The 13,954-nt window shown below is 48.9% G+C and overlaps 1 protein-coding gene across 1 annotated transcript in view; it reads left to right on the forward strand.

Annotated features, from left to right (window-relative positions):
* The window catches only part of LRP6 (LDL receptor related protein 6), a 1,542,295-nt gene that overhangs the window by 1,337,054 nt on the left and 191,287 nt on the right, over window positions 1–13,954 (forward strand). Inside the window, exon 17 of the mRNA XM_069628714.1 lies at window positions 7,974–8,099. Within this exon, the coding sequence (XP_069484815.1) occupies window positions 7,974–8,099 (126 nt within the window). The remainder of the gene's footprint in view (window positions 1–7,973; window positions 8,100–13,954) is intronic.

Consider the following 13,954-nt stretch of genomic DNA (forward strand, 5'->3'; position numbering starts at 1 on the left):
CTTTTGAGACTAAACCCTGCCTGCTCTGCTACCTTAGCTTGATGTAGGTTTTGGTTAACTACTCAGTGTCTTCCCTGTTTACCATAAATAGGGTGGCCTCCAAAACCTTCCCCGAGGGACGGATTTTAGAAATTCATCTGAACATGAGGGAAGCAGTAGTGCTACATAAAAAGTTTACACAGAGGACCGGGTCCCCCATGCATTTGTAGCCTTTGGCGACTGACTTGTACATGTCAAAGAAATAAGTTGCAGTGGCAGTGAGGTGGAAAAAGAGCAAACTTGACACACTTTTTCTAAAATTGGTATTCACTCTAATTTTGGGCACTTGAGCATGAAGATACTGGCAAGGGTTATATTTGGTGGTTACAAGAATGTGGCTAATTTCCTTGTTCTATGTAGACATGCGTTAGCATGACGGTATGGGTATAGTATGGATATTTTAATACATGCGTGCTTTAGTTATCAACACTTTAGTTGGTTTGCCATGGTGGGTACACTGCCTTTATACCAGTCCTTTTTACACCCACATAGCTTGTGGCCAGCCAATTGGATTTTCAGAGAAGTCCTATTATTTTAGCTACATTTAGGCTGTACATATATTTATTTTCTTTTAATCTAGATAACGTTCCCTGAAGATGTTTGTGAACACGAAGCGTGTTGGAAGATGTGAAGTCGGGTCATCTGACTAGCCTCATTCAAGAAAAAGTACTTGCTCTATCTTGTATTGTTTAATTATATAGCGCCTATATACAGGAAAGTGTTTCAAAGTGCTCAAGGAGGGTGGGAACAAGAGGGACAAAACAGTTGCTCAGAGCCCTTCAAATTCTGAGACGATAATAGTCTGCACAGGCAGAGTGAGTGCGTAACATACATTTAACAATTGAGAAACCGCAAATGGGCCCAACGGCGATTCTGCAGTTTTACCAGTGCAATTAAGGGGAAAAGACATGGGAGAACAGACAGACGTTCTTCAGGCATGTTGCATTTGGATTGTGCAAGTTCATAGATGGTAACGGGGAGGGGGAGGTCCAAGTTCACCCAGTGAGTGGAAACTGCGTTAAGTGCAGAGAGAGCCACTCTCTTGGGTAATTTGTAAGTGCCGTGAAGGTGGGTGGCTGTAGGGTTCTCAGGCAAGTGGGAGAGAGGCTTGGCTGGGGTGCCTGGGACCTGTGAGACTCTGAGGTACACAAGGGGGCCTTTTAGCAGGCTGTCAGGAAGAGGAGGGAGAGATGGAGAGAGCAGAGAGTTAGGTTAGCAGGGTAGAAGGAGAGCGAAGGAAGAGAAGAGGAAGGTCTTGAGGAGTTTCGGAACTTAAGAAGGTCAGGTTTAAGATGGAGGGTGGCAGGGTAGCTATTCCAGAGGAGGCACCTGCTGAGGATAGGAATCTCCCTTCAAATCTCTGCTTGGAGAACCAGCTCACTTGAAGGTTGGAGGTAGATGAACAGAGGGCTCGTGAGGGACAGTATTTTTGGTAGGCAGCGTTGCAGGTAGGTCGGTCCCTGGCACCAGAAAGCCTTGTGGACAATACAGCGAGTCTTGAACGTGATCCTTGCAGCCACAGGGAGCCAATGAAGGGATTTCAGCACCAGATGCGGTCCCTGGACATGAGTCTTGCAGTTCTGTTCTGGATGAGAGTTGTAGAGGGTGCAGGGCTGAAGAGGAGAGGTTGAGGAAGAGGCTGTTGAATAGACCAGCCTAGAGGTAACCAAGGCTCTGGAGACAGTAAACCGCGGGGGGAAAGTGAGAAAAGGTAGAGTAGCTCTGAGGTGGTGTAGCTGATAGTTAGACTTCTTAGAGACGTGAGAGGAGAAGGAGAGAGTGGAGAACTTTTAATTATGAACAAATTAAAAATTACATTAAATGAGATGTTAGGTTCTTGAATAAGTGTTTGGTATAATTTCTGGTTGAAAATCTTGAATCTAAATGTATTGTACGTTTTATGAATTTAAGGAATTTTCACTAATACATTCCATTGATTGAAACTTTGTCGGCAGTGTGACTTTGTGGGCAGTTTGCAACAAGCGTCTATCTGTCATTTGGTGTTGCCCATTCTCAAGCATGGGGTCTGGCATGGATTCACATGCTCATGAATATTCCCTGTCAGGCTGGGAATGCTCTGTAAGTGAAAGTGAAACAGTTTTTTCTTTTACTAACTAGTTCTCCTTTAAACCAATCACTGAACTCTGGGTCATACTGCCCCCAGCCAATGATTGCCCTTTCCCAAGCCCCTCCTCTAGCAGCCATCTTCAGATTTTTACAGCACGTTCAAGTGTTGGGTGTCTTTCAGTTTTGCTCCATGAACTATTCTACGTTTTTCGCGCTTTTTCGTGAAAAAGTCCTATTTATATCAAATAGGACTTTTTATCAAACATAGCCCGTGTGCTCTTTGTCAACATCGGCCGGCAAGTGGGGATCAGTTTGTCAGTCAATTTCGGCACCCCTCAAGGGCAAGGATCGTCGAGTGTTCATCGAAAGTTCCAGAAGGCCATCGGGCCTACTCCGCACTCCGGACCATGTCGGAAGAGAAGAAAGAGGGAAGCTCCCTTTTCAAGCGCTGTTCCAGCTGTGGACTGCGGCACGTGTTTGTAGAGGACAAACACCTTCAGTGCATTACTGTCTCCACCGGGACCACTGAGAAGGAGATTGCGAGATCTGCCTCAGGTTCAGCAAGAGAACCGTGAAAGATTGTCACAGTAGACTGTCAGCGTTGCTCAGCGTCAAGGCCTCTACCCCGTGTCCCAAGCAGGGGCATGCCTCACCCAGGACTGGTCGGTCCGAGGAGCAGGCTTTGAAGTCCTTTGAGGGAGCTCCATCCGTGGGGACCCAAGACCAGGCCAAGCACTGCAAGTCCGTCTACTTTGGGATCGACGCACAAGCGGGTCCTGCAATGGGCAAGACACGTTCAACCTCCCCATCTGCCTCCATCTCCAGCCATTGATCCAGCTCCTCCTCAGAGAAAATGGCCAACACGGCTAAGCTGCAGGAGAAGCCCAAGATGCCGAAGGTGCAAGAAAAGGCGACCGACCTGCCTAAAAAGGCCCAGGTGCCGCAGGAGAAATCGTCGACTACTATAGAGTTGGTAGCGGCTGCTCTCTCAAAGGCCAAAAAGGCTGACCTGGTAAAGGTAGCCCTGGCTGCAACCAGTTTGTCCCTGCCCCTGAAGGGCGGGAGGCCTATGCCCGGGGCTGTGCAGAGCACACCGGAAAAGAGGATGCCGGAGCTAAACCCGAATCCGAACCCTCATGATGCTAACAAAATGGGGGCGGGGGGAGACCAGGAGTCTCCAATCTAGACCACACAATCTATGTGGACGTTGAGGACGACGGAAACGCCGACTGAGACAGCGGAAACTGGGACGACGATGGAAATGCCTGCGGCGCAGGCCTTGTAAGCCTGCCGACCCACCTCCAAGAGCTGTTGCTGGACATGCTCTCGACCCTGCACACGTTGTGTTGTAAATTCAGAAGAGGATGCCCCCGACTCCGGTGGCTTTTTGCGATCCCGGTGGCCCTGGATCAACCTACGGTGAAAAAGAGGAAGCGCCACCCAGCACCGCCTTATCAACCTCGCTCTTCCCTCCCATCCCCCTCAGGGACCAGGACACGCGAACGGACACAGTGACGACATTGTCGCGGTGGGCGGCTCGCCAGTAGGCGAGGGCGTCCCCTCTGGAGAAAGCGGGGTGGTTTCATTCCATGGTTGCCCAGAGTCTCCCAACTCTTCCAGCTGACACTTGAAGAGACCAAACGGGAAGGTTTCCTCTCCCAGAGGCGCGAGGCAAAGAAGATGACCATCATAGTGCTACCCCTCCTGGATGGACTTCCTTCCTGACGACAAAAGGGGAGGCCATGTCCGACCATTCCATTAGTGTCCCTGGACATCGCAGACACAGGTTTCCGACAGATGGGAATGGTGTTTGTCTCTGGCGTTGAGGCTGGCTGAAGGCCACAAACTTCCGCCAGGAGGTCCAGAGGAGAGTACTGGATATGCCCTTCAACGGGGACAGCCTCTTCAGGAAGACAGTTGACGAGTCTTTGCAGGACATCAAGACTGACACTGAGATGGCTCCTGCCCTGGGCAATCTTCAGCACCACTGCCTGTCCTTTAGCGCCTCTGGTGGAAAGTCCAGCAGATCGACAGTGTTTCGATGGAGCTTCCTCATTGTACCGTCAACCATCCTGGTCCATGGCCCAGGAGGCCTACAGAGGCCGTTCCAAGGCTTTCGGTGGAGGTTGCCAGCGCCGTCATCGCTCTCAAGGCAGGACGCAAGCGCCAAAGCAGGACTGACCGGCCAAGACATCGGGCCCCCACTCATGCACCCTAGTGGGAGGCCGGCTGGTGAGTTTCGTCGGCGAGTGGAAGATCGCCGACAGATGGGTGCTGGACGCTGTCGCCCACCGAAATACCCTGGAGTTTAAGCAAAAATGTCATCGTATCCCTCCGGTGGCCCGGCAGGAACAGCACATACCTTGGCTCCTGCAGGAGCTACGGGCAATGCTACAAAAGGGGGCAATGGAGCTAGTTACAAGACGACTCTGGGGCTCAGGAGTGTACTCCAGATACTTCTTAGAAAATAAAAAGACCAGGGGCTGGAGGCCCATTCTCTACCTGCAGTGTCTCAAAAAGTACCTCAAGTCCCAAAAATTCAGGATGGTCATGTTGCAGCACGTGCTCGGCCAACTGGTGGAAGGAGACTTCTTGACGCTGCTGGATCTGGAAGACGCGTACTTCCATGTTCCCATCCATGGGAAGCATCAGAAGTTCCTACGCTTCGTGGTGCAAGGAAGACATTACCAATTCAAGGCCCTCCTCTTCGGCCTGAAGTCGGCACCCAGGGTGTTTACGGAGTGCCTGGCACCAGTGGGGGCCCATCTACGTCTAAAGGGTGTACACATGTACCCATACCTCGACGACTGGCACATCCTGGCAAAGTCAAGGGAAGTGGCCGTCTGGCACACGGCAAGGACCGTTCAGCTGCTGACGGATCTGGGATTGTCTGTGAATTATCCAAAGTCCGGCTTGATTGCATCGCAGAAAGCAATGTTCCTGGGAGCCAGGCTCAACACAGTCTCCTGCCTGCCATCTCCCTCAGGGGAGAGGGTAGCTGCCATTCTGGGGAAGGTACAGCACCTGTTGTCGCTGAAGACCACCACGGTATGGACAATCAAGTCGCTGCTCTGTATGCTGTCTTTGTGTATCTACCTTATCCGGCTCTGCAAGCTACAGATGCGACCTCTTCAGGAGTTCCTGGATGCTCGCTGAATACAAGTGTCTGGAAGCTTTGCAGACAAGATCCTCCTCGATGAGGAGTTCCGTCGAGCAATAAGGTGGTGGGGCGTCCACTTCAATGACGCCCGGGGCTCAGGCTTTCAGAAATACTTACCAGGAAACGGTCACCATGGATGCTTCCCTGGAGGGTTAGGGGGCCCACACCGGACATCTACACGCCAGAGGCCTGTGGCTGCCAGAAGAGAAGGATCTCCACATCAATATCTATCCTGGAGCTGCGGGCAGTGTTCTGGGCCCTCAAGTCTTCCTTCTGTCCCTGAAGGGCAAAGTGGTGAGGATCTTCATGGACAACCCCACCACGATGTTCTACATCAGGAAGCAGGGGGGCATCCGATCCCCCACCGAGGTGCAGGACTTGTGGCTCTGGGCCGTCGACCAAGAGATGTTCCTCATCCCTTTTCATATGGCAGGAGTCAAGAACACCATCGCAGACTCCCTCAGCAGGGAGCTGCGCTACTGCCACGAGTGGGAATTTCAGCAGGATCAAGTGGACCGCATCTTCCTCAAGTGGGGCAGACCCCAGATCAATCTGTAACGGCGGTGAGCTCCAAATGCCAGGACTTCGCCAGCAGGTTCCACCAGCCGAGGAGCATGGGGACGTGTTCTCCTTCCCATGGAAAAGCCTGTTCCAGTATTGTTTCCTCCCCGGCTGCGAGTCATCAATCAACTACCGATGCAGGATGATACTTGTTGCCCCGATGTGGCCGAGGCCGATTTGGTACCTGGACCTTCTCAGCGTCACCACCGGTCAAGCTGCCGGCAGTAGCGGATCTGCTCACCAGGGAAGGAGGTGCAATCCTGCACCACGATCCAGGATCGCTAAACCGGAGGCCTTGCCTCCTGCAGCCCTACAGTTCGAAGGATGCAAGTTGCCAGCAGACTGCAGGGAGGTCCTTGCCAAGGCACAAGTGGAAGTGTTTCGCTACTTGGTGCCAGTCACAGAAGATCATCCCTCTGAGATTCACAGTCTTGCAAATTCTTCCATACTTGTCCTTAGCCAAGGCAGGGCTTGCGCACGCCTCTATCAAGGTGCATCTGGTGGCCATCTCCCGCTACACCAGGTCTCCAGGACTGTCTTCTCTTAGGTCACACCTTCCAGTCAAGGAGTTCCTCAAAGGACTGTTTTGATCTTTCCTGCCGGTGAATGTTCCTGCCCCGGCATGGGAACTCAACGTGGTGCTGACAAGGCTTATCAGGGTCTCCTTCAAGCCTATGCATCAGACCCCTCTCATGTTCCTCTCACAGAGGTGAGATCCAGGTCCTATCCTGCAAACAGACGTATCTGACTTTTCACGACACAAGGGTGGTTCTGGAAACGCATCCCTCCTTCATGCCAAAGGTTCTTTCCGAATTCAACATGGAGTCTTTGGTGTCGCCTGTGTTTTTTCTGAAACTTTCCTTCATCGCCGGCGGAAAGGACTTTGCACTCACTGGATGTGGCTCGTGCTCTGAAGTTCTAAGAGGCACGCACATAGAGTTTCCGGAAGACGTCTCAACTATTCGTGAACTTTGGTCCTGTGAACCCTGGGAAGGTCTTGTCCAAGGCTTCAGCTGAAGGTGGCTCTCTGGCTGTATCACACAGCATCATCGGTTGACAAACCAATCACTGCCAGGCCATCCGAGAGCCCATTCCACCATAGGGATCGCTGCAACTACGGCGTTCCTGTCTGGTGTGCCCCTGCTGGACATCTGCAGGGCTGCTGCGTGGAGGTCCATGCACACCTTCACGAGATTCTACTGTGGCGACAGGGATTACAGAGGAGAGTCCAGGGTCGGCCAAGCAGTGCAGCACTACTTGTTCACTTGAAGGTGAGCCTGTTCCGCAGTTCAGTCATTTATTCTGTTGAACCTTGCCACCTCCCGTGGTTGTGTAATGTTTAACTGCTATGTATTCTTAATTCATGAGCATGTGAATCCATGCCAGACCCCATTCTGGAGAAAGAACAAGTTACTTACCTGTAACTATTGTTCTCCAGCCTGGGTATGGCATGGATTTACATGCGAACCCTCCCTCCTGCCCCTCTGCGGCTCTTATTTGTCATTTTGCTACTTTACGTGCTTCCCAAATCTGAAGATGCCTGCCAGAGGAGGAGCTTAGGGAGAGGACACTCATTGGTTGGGGGCAATATGACCCAGAGTTTACAGATTGTTTTAGATGAGAAATACAGTTTGTAAGTTAAAGTGAAACTTTTTTTTCTTTTACTGAGGATTCCCGACCTGACAACTGGGAATATTCATGAGCGTGTGAATCCCTGCCAGACCCATGCTGGAGAACAATAAGTAACTGGTTCCTTTGTTCTTTGCAGGAGTCCCCTTAAATGCCTCAGTTCCGGGCAATGTTTTTCTGTGGTCCTGGAGTTGTACCCCCCCACCCCCTCGTCTATTTTTAATCAATTGCATTGATCTTTGGTACCATGTCAATCTCCCGTGGCCTCTAAAAAAAGTAATTGCAGCGCTGGGAAACCAGCTAAAAATCATTGGACCAAATTTCCCTTTCAGTTGAGGAATGTATTCTATTAATTTGTCTTTGTTTTTGTCTGTTAGCAATCTTCTTCATGAAGTTGGATCTTTGTGCATTTAAGTCCCCAACCGGATTGCAGCTAAAATTGTCCCCTCAAAATGTAATATAAGTCAGGTTTTTTATGTGCTTATTGCGACTTGACTTTCTTTTTATACCTCTACAGAAGAGCACCCATGTTCCCGGGATAATGGTGGATGTACCCACATTTGTATTGTAAAAGGTGATGGGACCACTCGCTGCTCCTGCCCAATGCATCTGGTTCTGCTACAAGATGAACTCTCATGCGGAGGTGAGTTTACTGCATTTTCTATAACACATTGAGTTTATTGGCAAATGATGAGTTGTTTCCATTAATTGGCAAGGACTAAAGGTGGCTTACAATGACCGTGGAGCTATAAAACGGTAAGAATTTAAAGAAATTGTTCACAGCCCAATTCCTTCTACCAGTATAATTTTATTTAAGCCATGTGAAATCTCTGTACTCTGGCTTGTAGGTCGTTAGTTGTGATTTGGAGAGGGGGTGGTAAATAGGACCAAGTTTCACAGAATACACTATATAGAATATACTATAAAGCCGGGACTGGTTGTAGGTAAACCTGATGATATGGGTCTGCATGCCTTGCTGGTGCTGTGCACACATTAAAGACATGAAGGTGCTAGGCAAATCAAGTCTAAATGGGAAAAGCAGCATAGAACTATGAAGTCAAACTGAGGTTTTGGAATCCAAGGATTTTCAGAAACTCCTAATACCTAAGTTAGTAGTGATTTGAATAAAGTTGAGTGAAATTACTGAGCTGTAGAACTGGCCTGACGCCCCTGATCCTTGTTTTTGTCGAATGTGCCGTGAGTCAGACATGGGAGATGGACAATAAGACATGGTTCAAACTTGGAAGTTTTATTAAAGGAAAGAATGCATCAACTATCCCTAAGCTATGATTATGATTTTCCCTAGGCTTAAAAAAAAGCTGGTGCTCGTCAGGATGTCTTAAACATTCAACAGCTAATTTACTCTGGTGTCTTACCCTACCACTAATAACAAAGGAAACACAAACTTAGCCTAGAAAAGAATGACTTGCCCTTTTTCTTGGCCCCCCACCCAATTGGGTCTTTGGTTCTCTTTCAGGCCTTGTCCGGCTGCTACAGTTCAAAATAAGTTCTTTATCCCATCTCTTTCTAGAAAAGGTGATTCCGGACTCCCACACTAATGACCTAGTCAATTAAAAGAATTTGTTCAGTTGGAGTGACTGGTCCTGTAAACAAGCTAGTTGCTTAGTACATCAGGCTCTGGGTTTATGTTTCAAATCGGTTTCTTATTCACCCCTTCAGTTTCTCCAATGTTATTGCATCTCTTAGCCTAGCGTGGGCCTTCGGGTTCTTCTGCGTGTCTCATCTTGGATGTATACGGTTTGGCTATGGCACAATTGTTAACGGCTGAATTGATTGATTCAGACGCAAAGCCAATTTTGCCAACCCAAACAAAACAAAAAAAATAACACCCACCCTCATACACTCCCCCACCCACCCACTACTTACCTTTTTGCTGTCTGCTCATCTTCTAACCCTGCAACGGCGGATCCATCCCTCCTACGCAGGTTAGATCCCACGCTGCAGTGTCTGCTGTTTTTTTTTCTCCCATCCCCTGCCTCCAAACCTGCACTACCCCCAAAAGCCATCACTACCAAGCATGGGGAGCGGGGGAAACCCTTGCAACACCTTCTCCCCATGTTTGGTTGTGATTACCCAAACTGATCGTTTACAAAACGAACAAATGATACTTGTCAAATTCAGCCAGATTTACCATACAATGGTTTGTAAAAGATCAATTTGGGTAATACCCTCCGTTTAGCACTGTTGTCATCTCTCTGGTGATACCTGGGTTCTCAACCCTGCATGGGCTATCCATTGTCAGACCATCTGGGTTTCCTGTTGCTTTCACTTCCTTGTTGGGTATCTTGCCGCTCAGTCTGGCATGGGCGCTAGCTGGCTTTGAAAGCCATCTTTATTTTGTATCACTCACCCCACCCCCTCGTGGGGTAACTTGTGGCTTAGCCTGGCTTGGGCCATTCCGGCTCTCAGGCCGTCTGGATTTTGTATAGTTTCCTTCCCTCTTCCCTCTTGTCCCTGCCAGCCGGGTACCTGGTTCTGTGCAGTGTTGCTTGTCGAGGGAGACTGCTTCTCCGTTTGCTGTGGAACCTTGGTCCTGACGTCTTGGTGCTAAGGTCTTTCTGCTTTGGTTTCCTCCTGTCTGCAACAGACAGGAATTCGGCCTGGTAACTGCTCAATGCCGGTTGGCTGTATCTACGGTGTTGTCTCGCTTGCTCGGCAGTCAGTAGTTCTTAGAGATCGCTGTCTTCCGGGACTCTTCAGTATTCCTGCAGGCTCAGGATTTGCTCCATGAATCACGCCGTCTGCGTGGCCCTGCCTCTAGACTCGGTCCTCTTCTCTGTGGTCCAGTACAGGCTTTAGTTTTGCACCCTTACTCTTTCTCCTCATGGACTTCAGTTATTTTATGTTCCTCCCCGGCACAAAAGAGGAGACACCAATGGCTCTGCTCTTCAGGCATTGAGTGTAATTGCCTTGGTTTTTGACCTCACGCTTTCACCCTAGGGAGCAAATGTGGTGCATAAGAAGCATTCCTGGGCCTGAGCACCTTTTGAGGGACACAGGAACATATCCACTTAATGAGTGAAAAAAGGTTGCCATGGCAGGGGGACCTCGGAAGATGTTCATCTGACCACCAAAAATAGGTCAGTGATCCAAAAATAAATTGATTGAAAAAGCAGAAAGTCCATGGGGAACTAAAAAGATCCTACAGAATTCCCTAAAATGAAATTGTCTAAACGGCATGCTTGGTTGTGGGATTGCTCACAACTATCCTACTTTTTGCAAAGGAATCGAATAATGTTGTTCGGGTCAAAGGATTGTACAACACTTCAATGATCTGTCCAAAAGTGCCAGTATTGCCATCAACCACCATGAAGGGTCATCTTCTGTGATCTTGCTGACCTTAATGCCTCGCCAATTCGATCCTTCCATTACCACCAGGCCTTTTGTGTCCTGTTTTAACACTGGTGACTCTTTGTGCATACCTTTCTCTGCGGGACTGCCAATGTGACTGACTGCTCCCAACCTTGTGGGTTACCTGAGCATCATTACAGCAAAGGACAATTAGTTGTTGACCTTAGGTCTGGATCGCCTCCTCTGGGATCCCCCAAGTCCCCCTGTCATTACCAGCCAGAAGGTTACCCCCTCTGCTGCTCCCAGGGAGCTGGGATAACCCTAACCTGTATTTTCACTATAATCAGTAGCTGCTTACTGACTTCATTCTATTAAAGATCACTGTTGAGATAGATTTTCAGAATCAGCATGGTTGACAGACCCTGTGAGGCCATCCTATGCTGGTGAACAGGGAAAGACACTAATGTCTTGCCAAACTCGATCTGGTTAGTGTGACTTGGTAGCAAGGCTTAGAGTAGCCAAGTGTTCAGTTAACCACATAAATAGCACTCTTATTAACACAAGTTAGGCAGGATGTATTAAAATACAATTATTTATTTAGGCCTTGAACAAACGCTTAGCATTACAAAAACACAGATAATTAACACACTAAACATTCCATACTATTATAAACACATTTGCTTTTGGGGTGGTCCGGCTACAGCATACTCACACTTGGAGCACAGTTAAAACTACCTTCGCAACTGTAGTGTAGCAAAGAAAGTGAATAAATAAGTTCAGTAAGAACCAAATTGCATAACTAATATGCAGGGAAGAAAGGAGTTGGGGAAACAGTACACAGTGTTATGAAATGAAGTACTGCACCTTACAAAAGTACTTCTCTAGGTAAAAAAGAAGGGACCTAGTACCCTTAGAGTCACAGATACCAATGCAGTTCTTTTCAGCAGTATAGGAGTCTTTGAAAGCGTCTGAACAAGTATTGGCAATGCCAGCCACAGTTGGAAGTATCTCGTAGTTGGAGAAATCTTACTAATCCCACCACCGTAGGGAATGCCCAAGGGAGGATCCTTGACCAGTACTCCCACTGATGAGTCGGGAAAGGGAAAAGTAGGGCATGGACTTTACGCTTGTTAAACCCTATGGAGGTAGGGTGGGTAGTTATAGTTATATTAATCCACCCCATGTACTAGGATTTACTCAGGGACCACTTTGACGGCTCCTGAAATTGCTGGGGCTCTGTGCTGTGTGTCTTGGTTCAATTGAAAGAGATCCCGGAGTCTAGGGTGCAGAGGCCACTTTCGGCATCAGGATTTTCAATCTGGCTAGTCGATGGTTCCATGCTCTGGTGTGATTGTTCCTGGGACTGGACAACCCTGGGTCGATGAAGAAAGGCCCACCCTGGTGTCAACCTCTGAGGACGCCCCGTACACTATTCAGGTGCAGATGAGTGATTGCCACTTTGAAGAAATGGTGGAAGACGACCCTCATGGCAGAATCAAAGAAGCTAGTTCTGCAAGGCCCCACTTAATGCTGGTTAGTTTCAACTGAAGGGGGTGAGGAGGGAGGGGGGGGAGTAGGCCTCTTGCTTCACAAGTTAAGTCTTCAGAGTCCCAAGTTGGAACTCGGGATGCCGACCGATGAAATGAGGTATCCCCAGAGGAAGCAGATCAGGCGACCGGATGGATCCGGGATGTCTTCAAAAGGCCTCAAAGGTCAGCATCCTAAAGCAGGGATTTGAGATTGGTTGTTCACACTGCTCCAGCCTGTCGAAGCACCATTGATGTCCTCCTGGAGATTAGCAAAGGAGCAGTGCTTCGCTGGATCTTCAGCAGGATGTTCCTCTTCATAGGAGTTGTGGCTCTTCATGACTAGCTCTTGAATTGCAGAAAAAGTATTCATTTTATCCAGGATTCGTGCTGAAGTCCGTCCCTGTCTCCAACCCATTCCCCGACGCCTCCACACTTCCTAAGCTCACAAATGAAAGGCATCTGGACCATTCAAACAGGCATGGGCTGTCAAATTATGGAAAGGCTCTGGCCACCATATCTCTCTATATATTCACACACACTTATACACACACTTTCCCTGGAAAAGAGCTTACCATATATGGCAAATCCGACCCTGGGAGGACAGGAAGATGGCCAAAATACAAGATGGTCAAAGGACCGGTGAAACACTCTAAAATGGCTGTGCCATGAGATTATGGTACTCTAAAAAGCAGTATGTGGTCAAATGCAAAAGTGCATGTTAGGGAGAATTTGCAGAAATGTGCTAATTCCTTTCTACTTTAGATATACTCAGCTCTTTTTACTGGACTCTATGACTTAAATGTTTTGCCTGGAGAGAGTGAGACCCTTTTTCCCACTTTGTCATGTATTTTAATGTGATTTTGAACTCCGTTTCTCCAGCATGGGGTCTGGCATGGATTCACATGCTCATGAATATTCGCCGTCGTCAGGCTGGGAATCCTCGGTAAAGAAAAAAACCAGTATCAGTTTCGTTTCTGATCTGTCTTTCGTAGTAATAACCAATCACTGGTCTCTGCGTCATACTGACCACAGCCAATGACTGCCCTCTACCTAAGCACCGCCTCTGGCAGCCATCTTCAGATTTTTACCGCACGTTCATGTGTTGGGATCCTCGTGCTATTGCTCTCGAGCGTTAGTTCTATTTTTTCACGTTTTTTCTCAAAAACTTTGTTTTTTTCGGTCAAAAGAGCCTCAAGCTCCACCGACTCTCCATCCGATCAACGGGGACCCGTGTCGGATTCGTCTGCGCCCCTAAAGGGTGAATATTTCGTCGAGCTACGCTTTTGGAGGACTCCAGAAGTTTCTCAGGCCCGGACATGGCCCAGGAGAAGGGAAGCTCGACGCCCGGAAAGCTGTTCAGGGTCTGCCCTGGATGCCAGCTGCAGAACACTCCTTTTGTCTCTACTGCTTACATGAGGACAAGACGCACGTGGAGAAGGACTGTGCGTTTTGCGGCAATATGTCGGAGCGGACCATGAAGGACCTCCATCAACGTCTCGCCAACTGGCTGGAAGGGAAGAGCCCGTCAGGCGAGAAGAAGAGGAAGAAATCCGAGCGGTCTTCTAAGACCTTTGAGGACGCCCCGGCGACAGGGGTCCAACACAAGCCCAAGCACCGCGAGTCCGCTGGCACCGGGAGCGCCGAACGGTCGGGCTCT

This window comes from Ambystoma mexicanum, chromosome 12 (genome assembly GCF_040938575.1).
Source record: "Ambystoma mexicanum isolate Mex_15411 chromosome 12, UKY_AmexF1_1, whole genome shotgun sequence".
NCBI lineage: Eukaryota > Metazoa > Chordata > Amphibia > Caudata > Ambystomatidae > Ambystoma > Ambystoma mexicanum.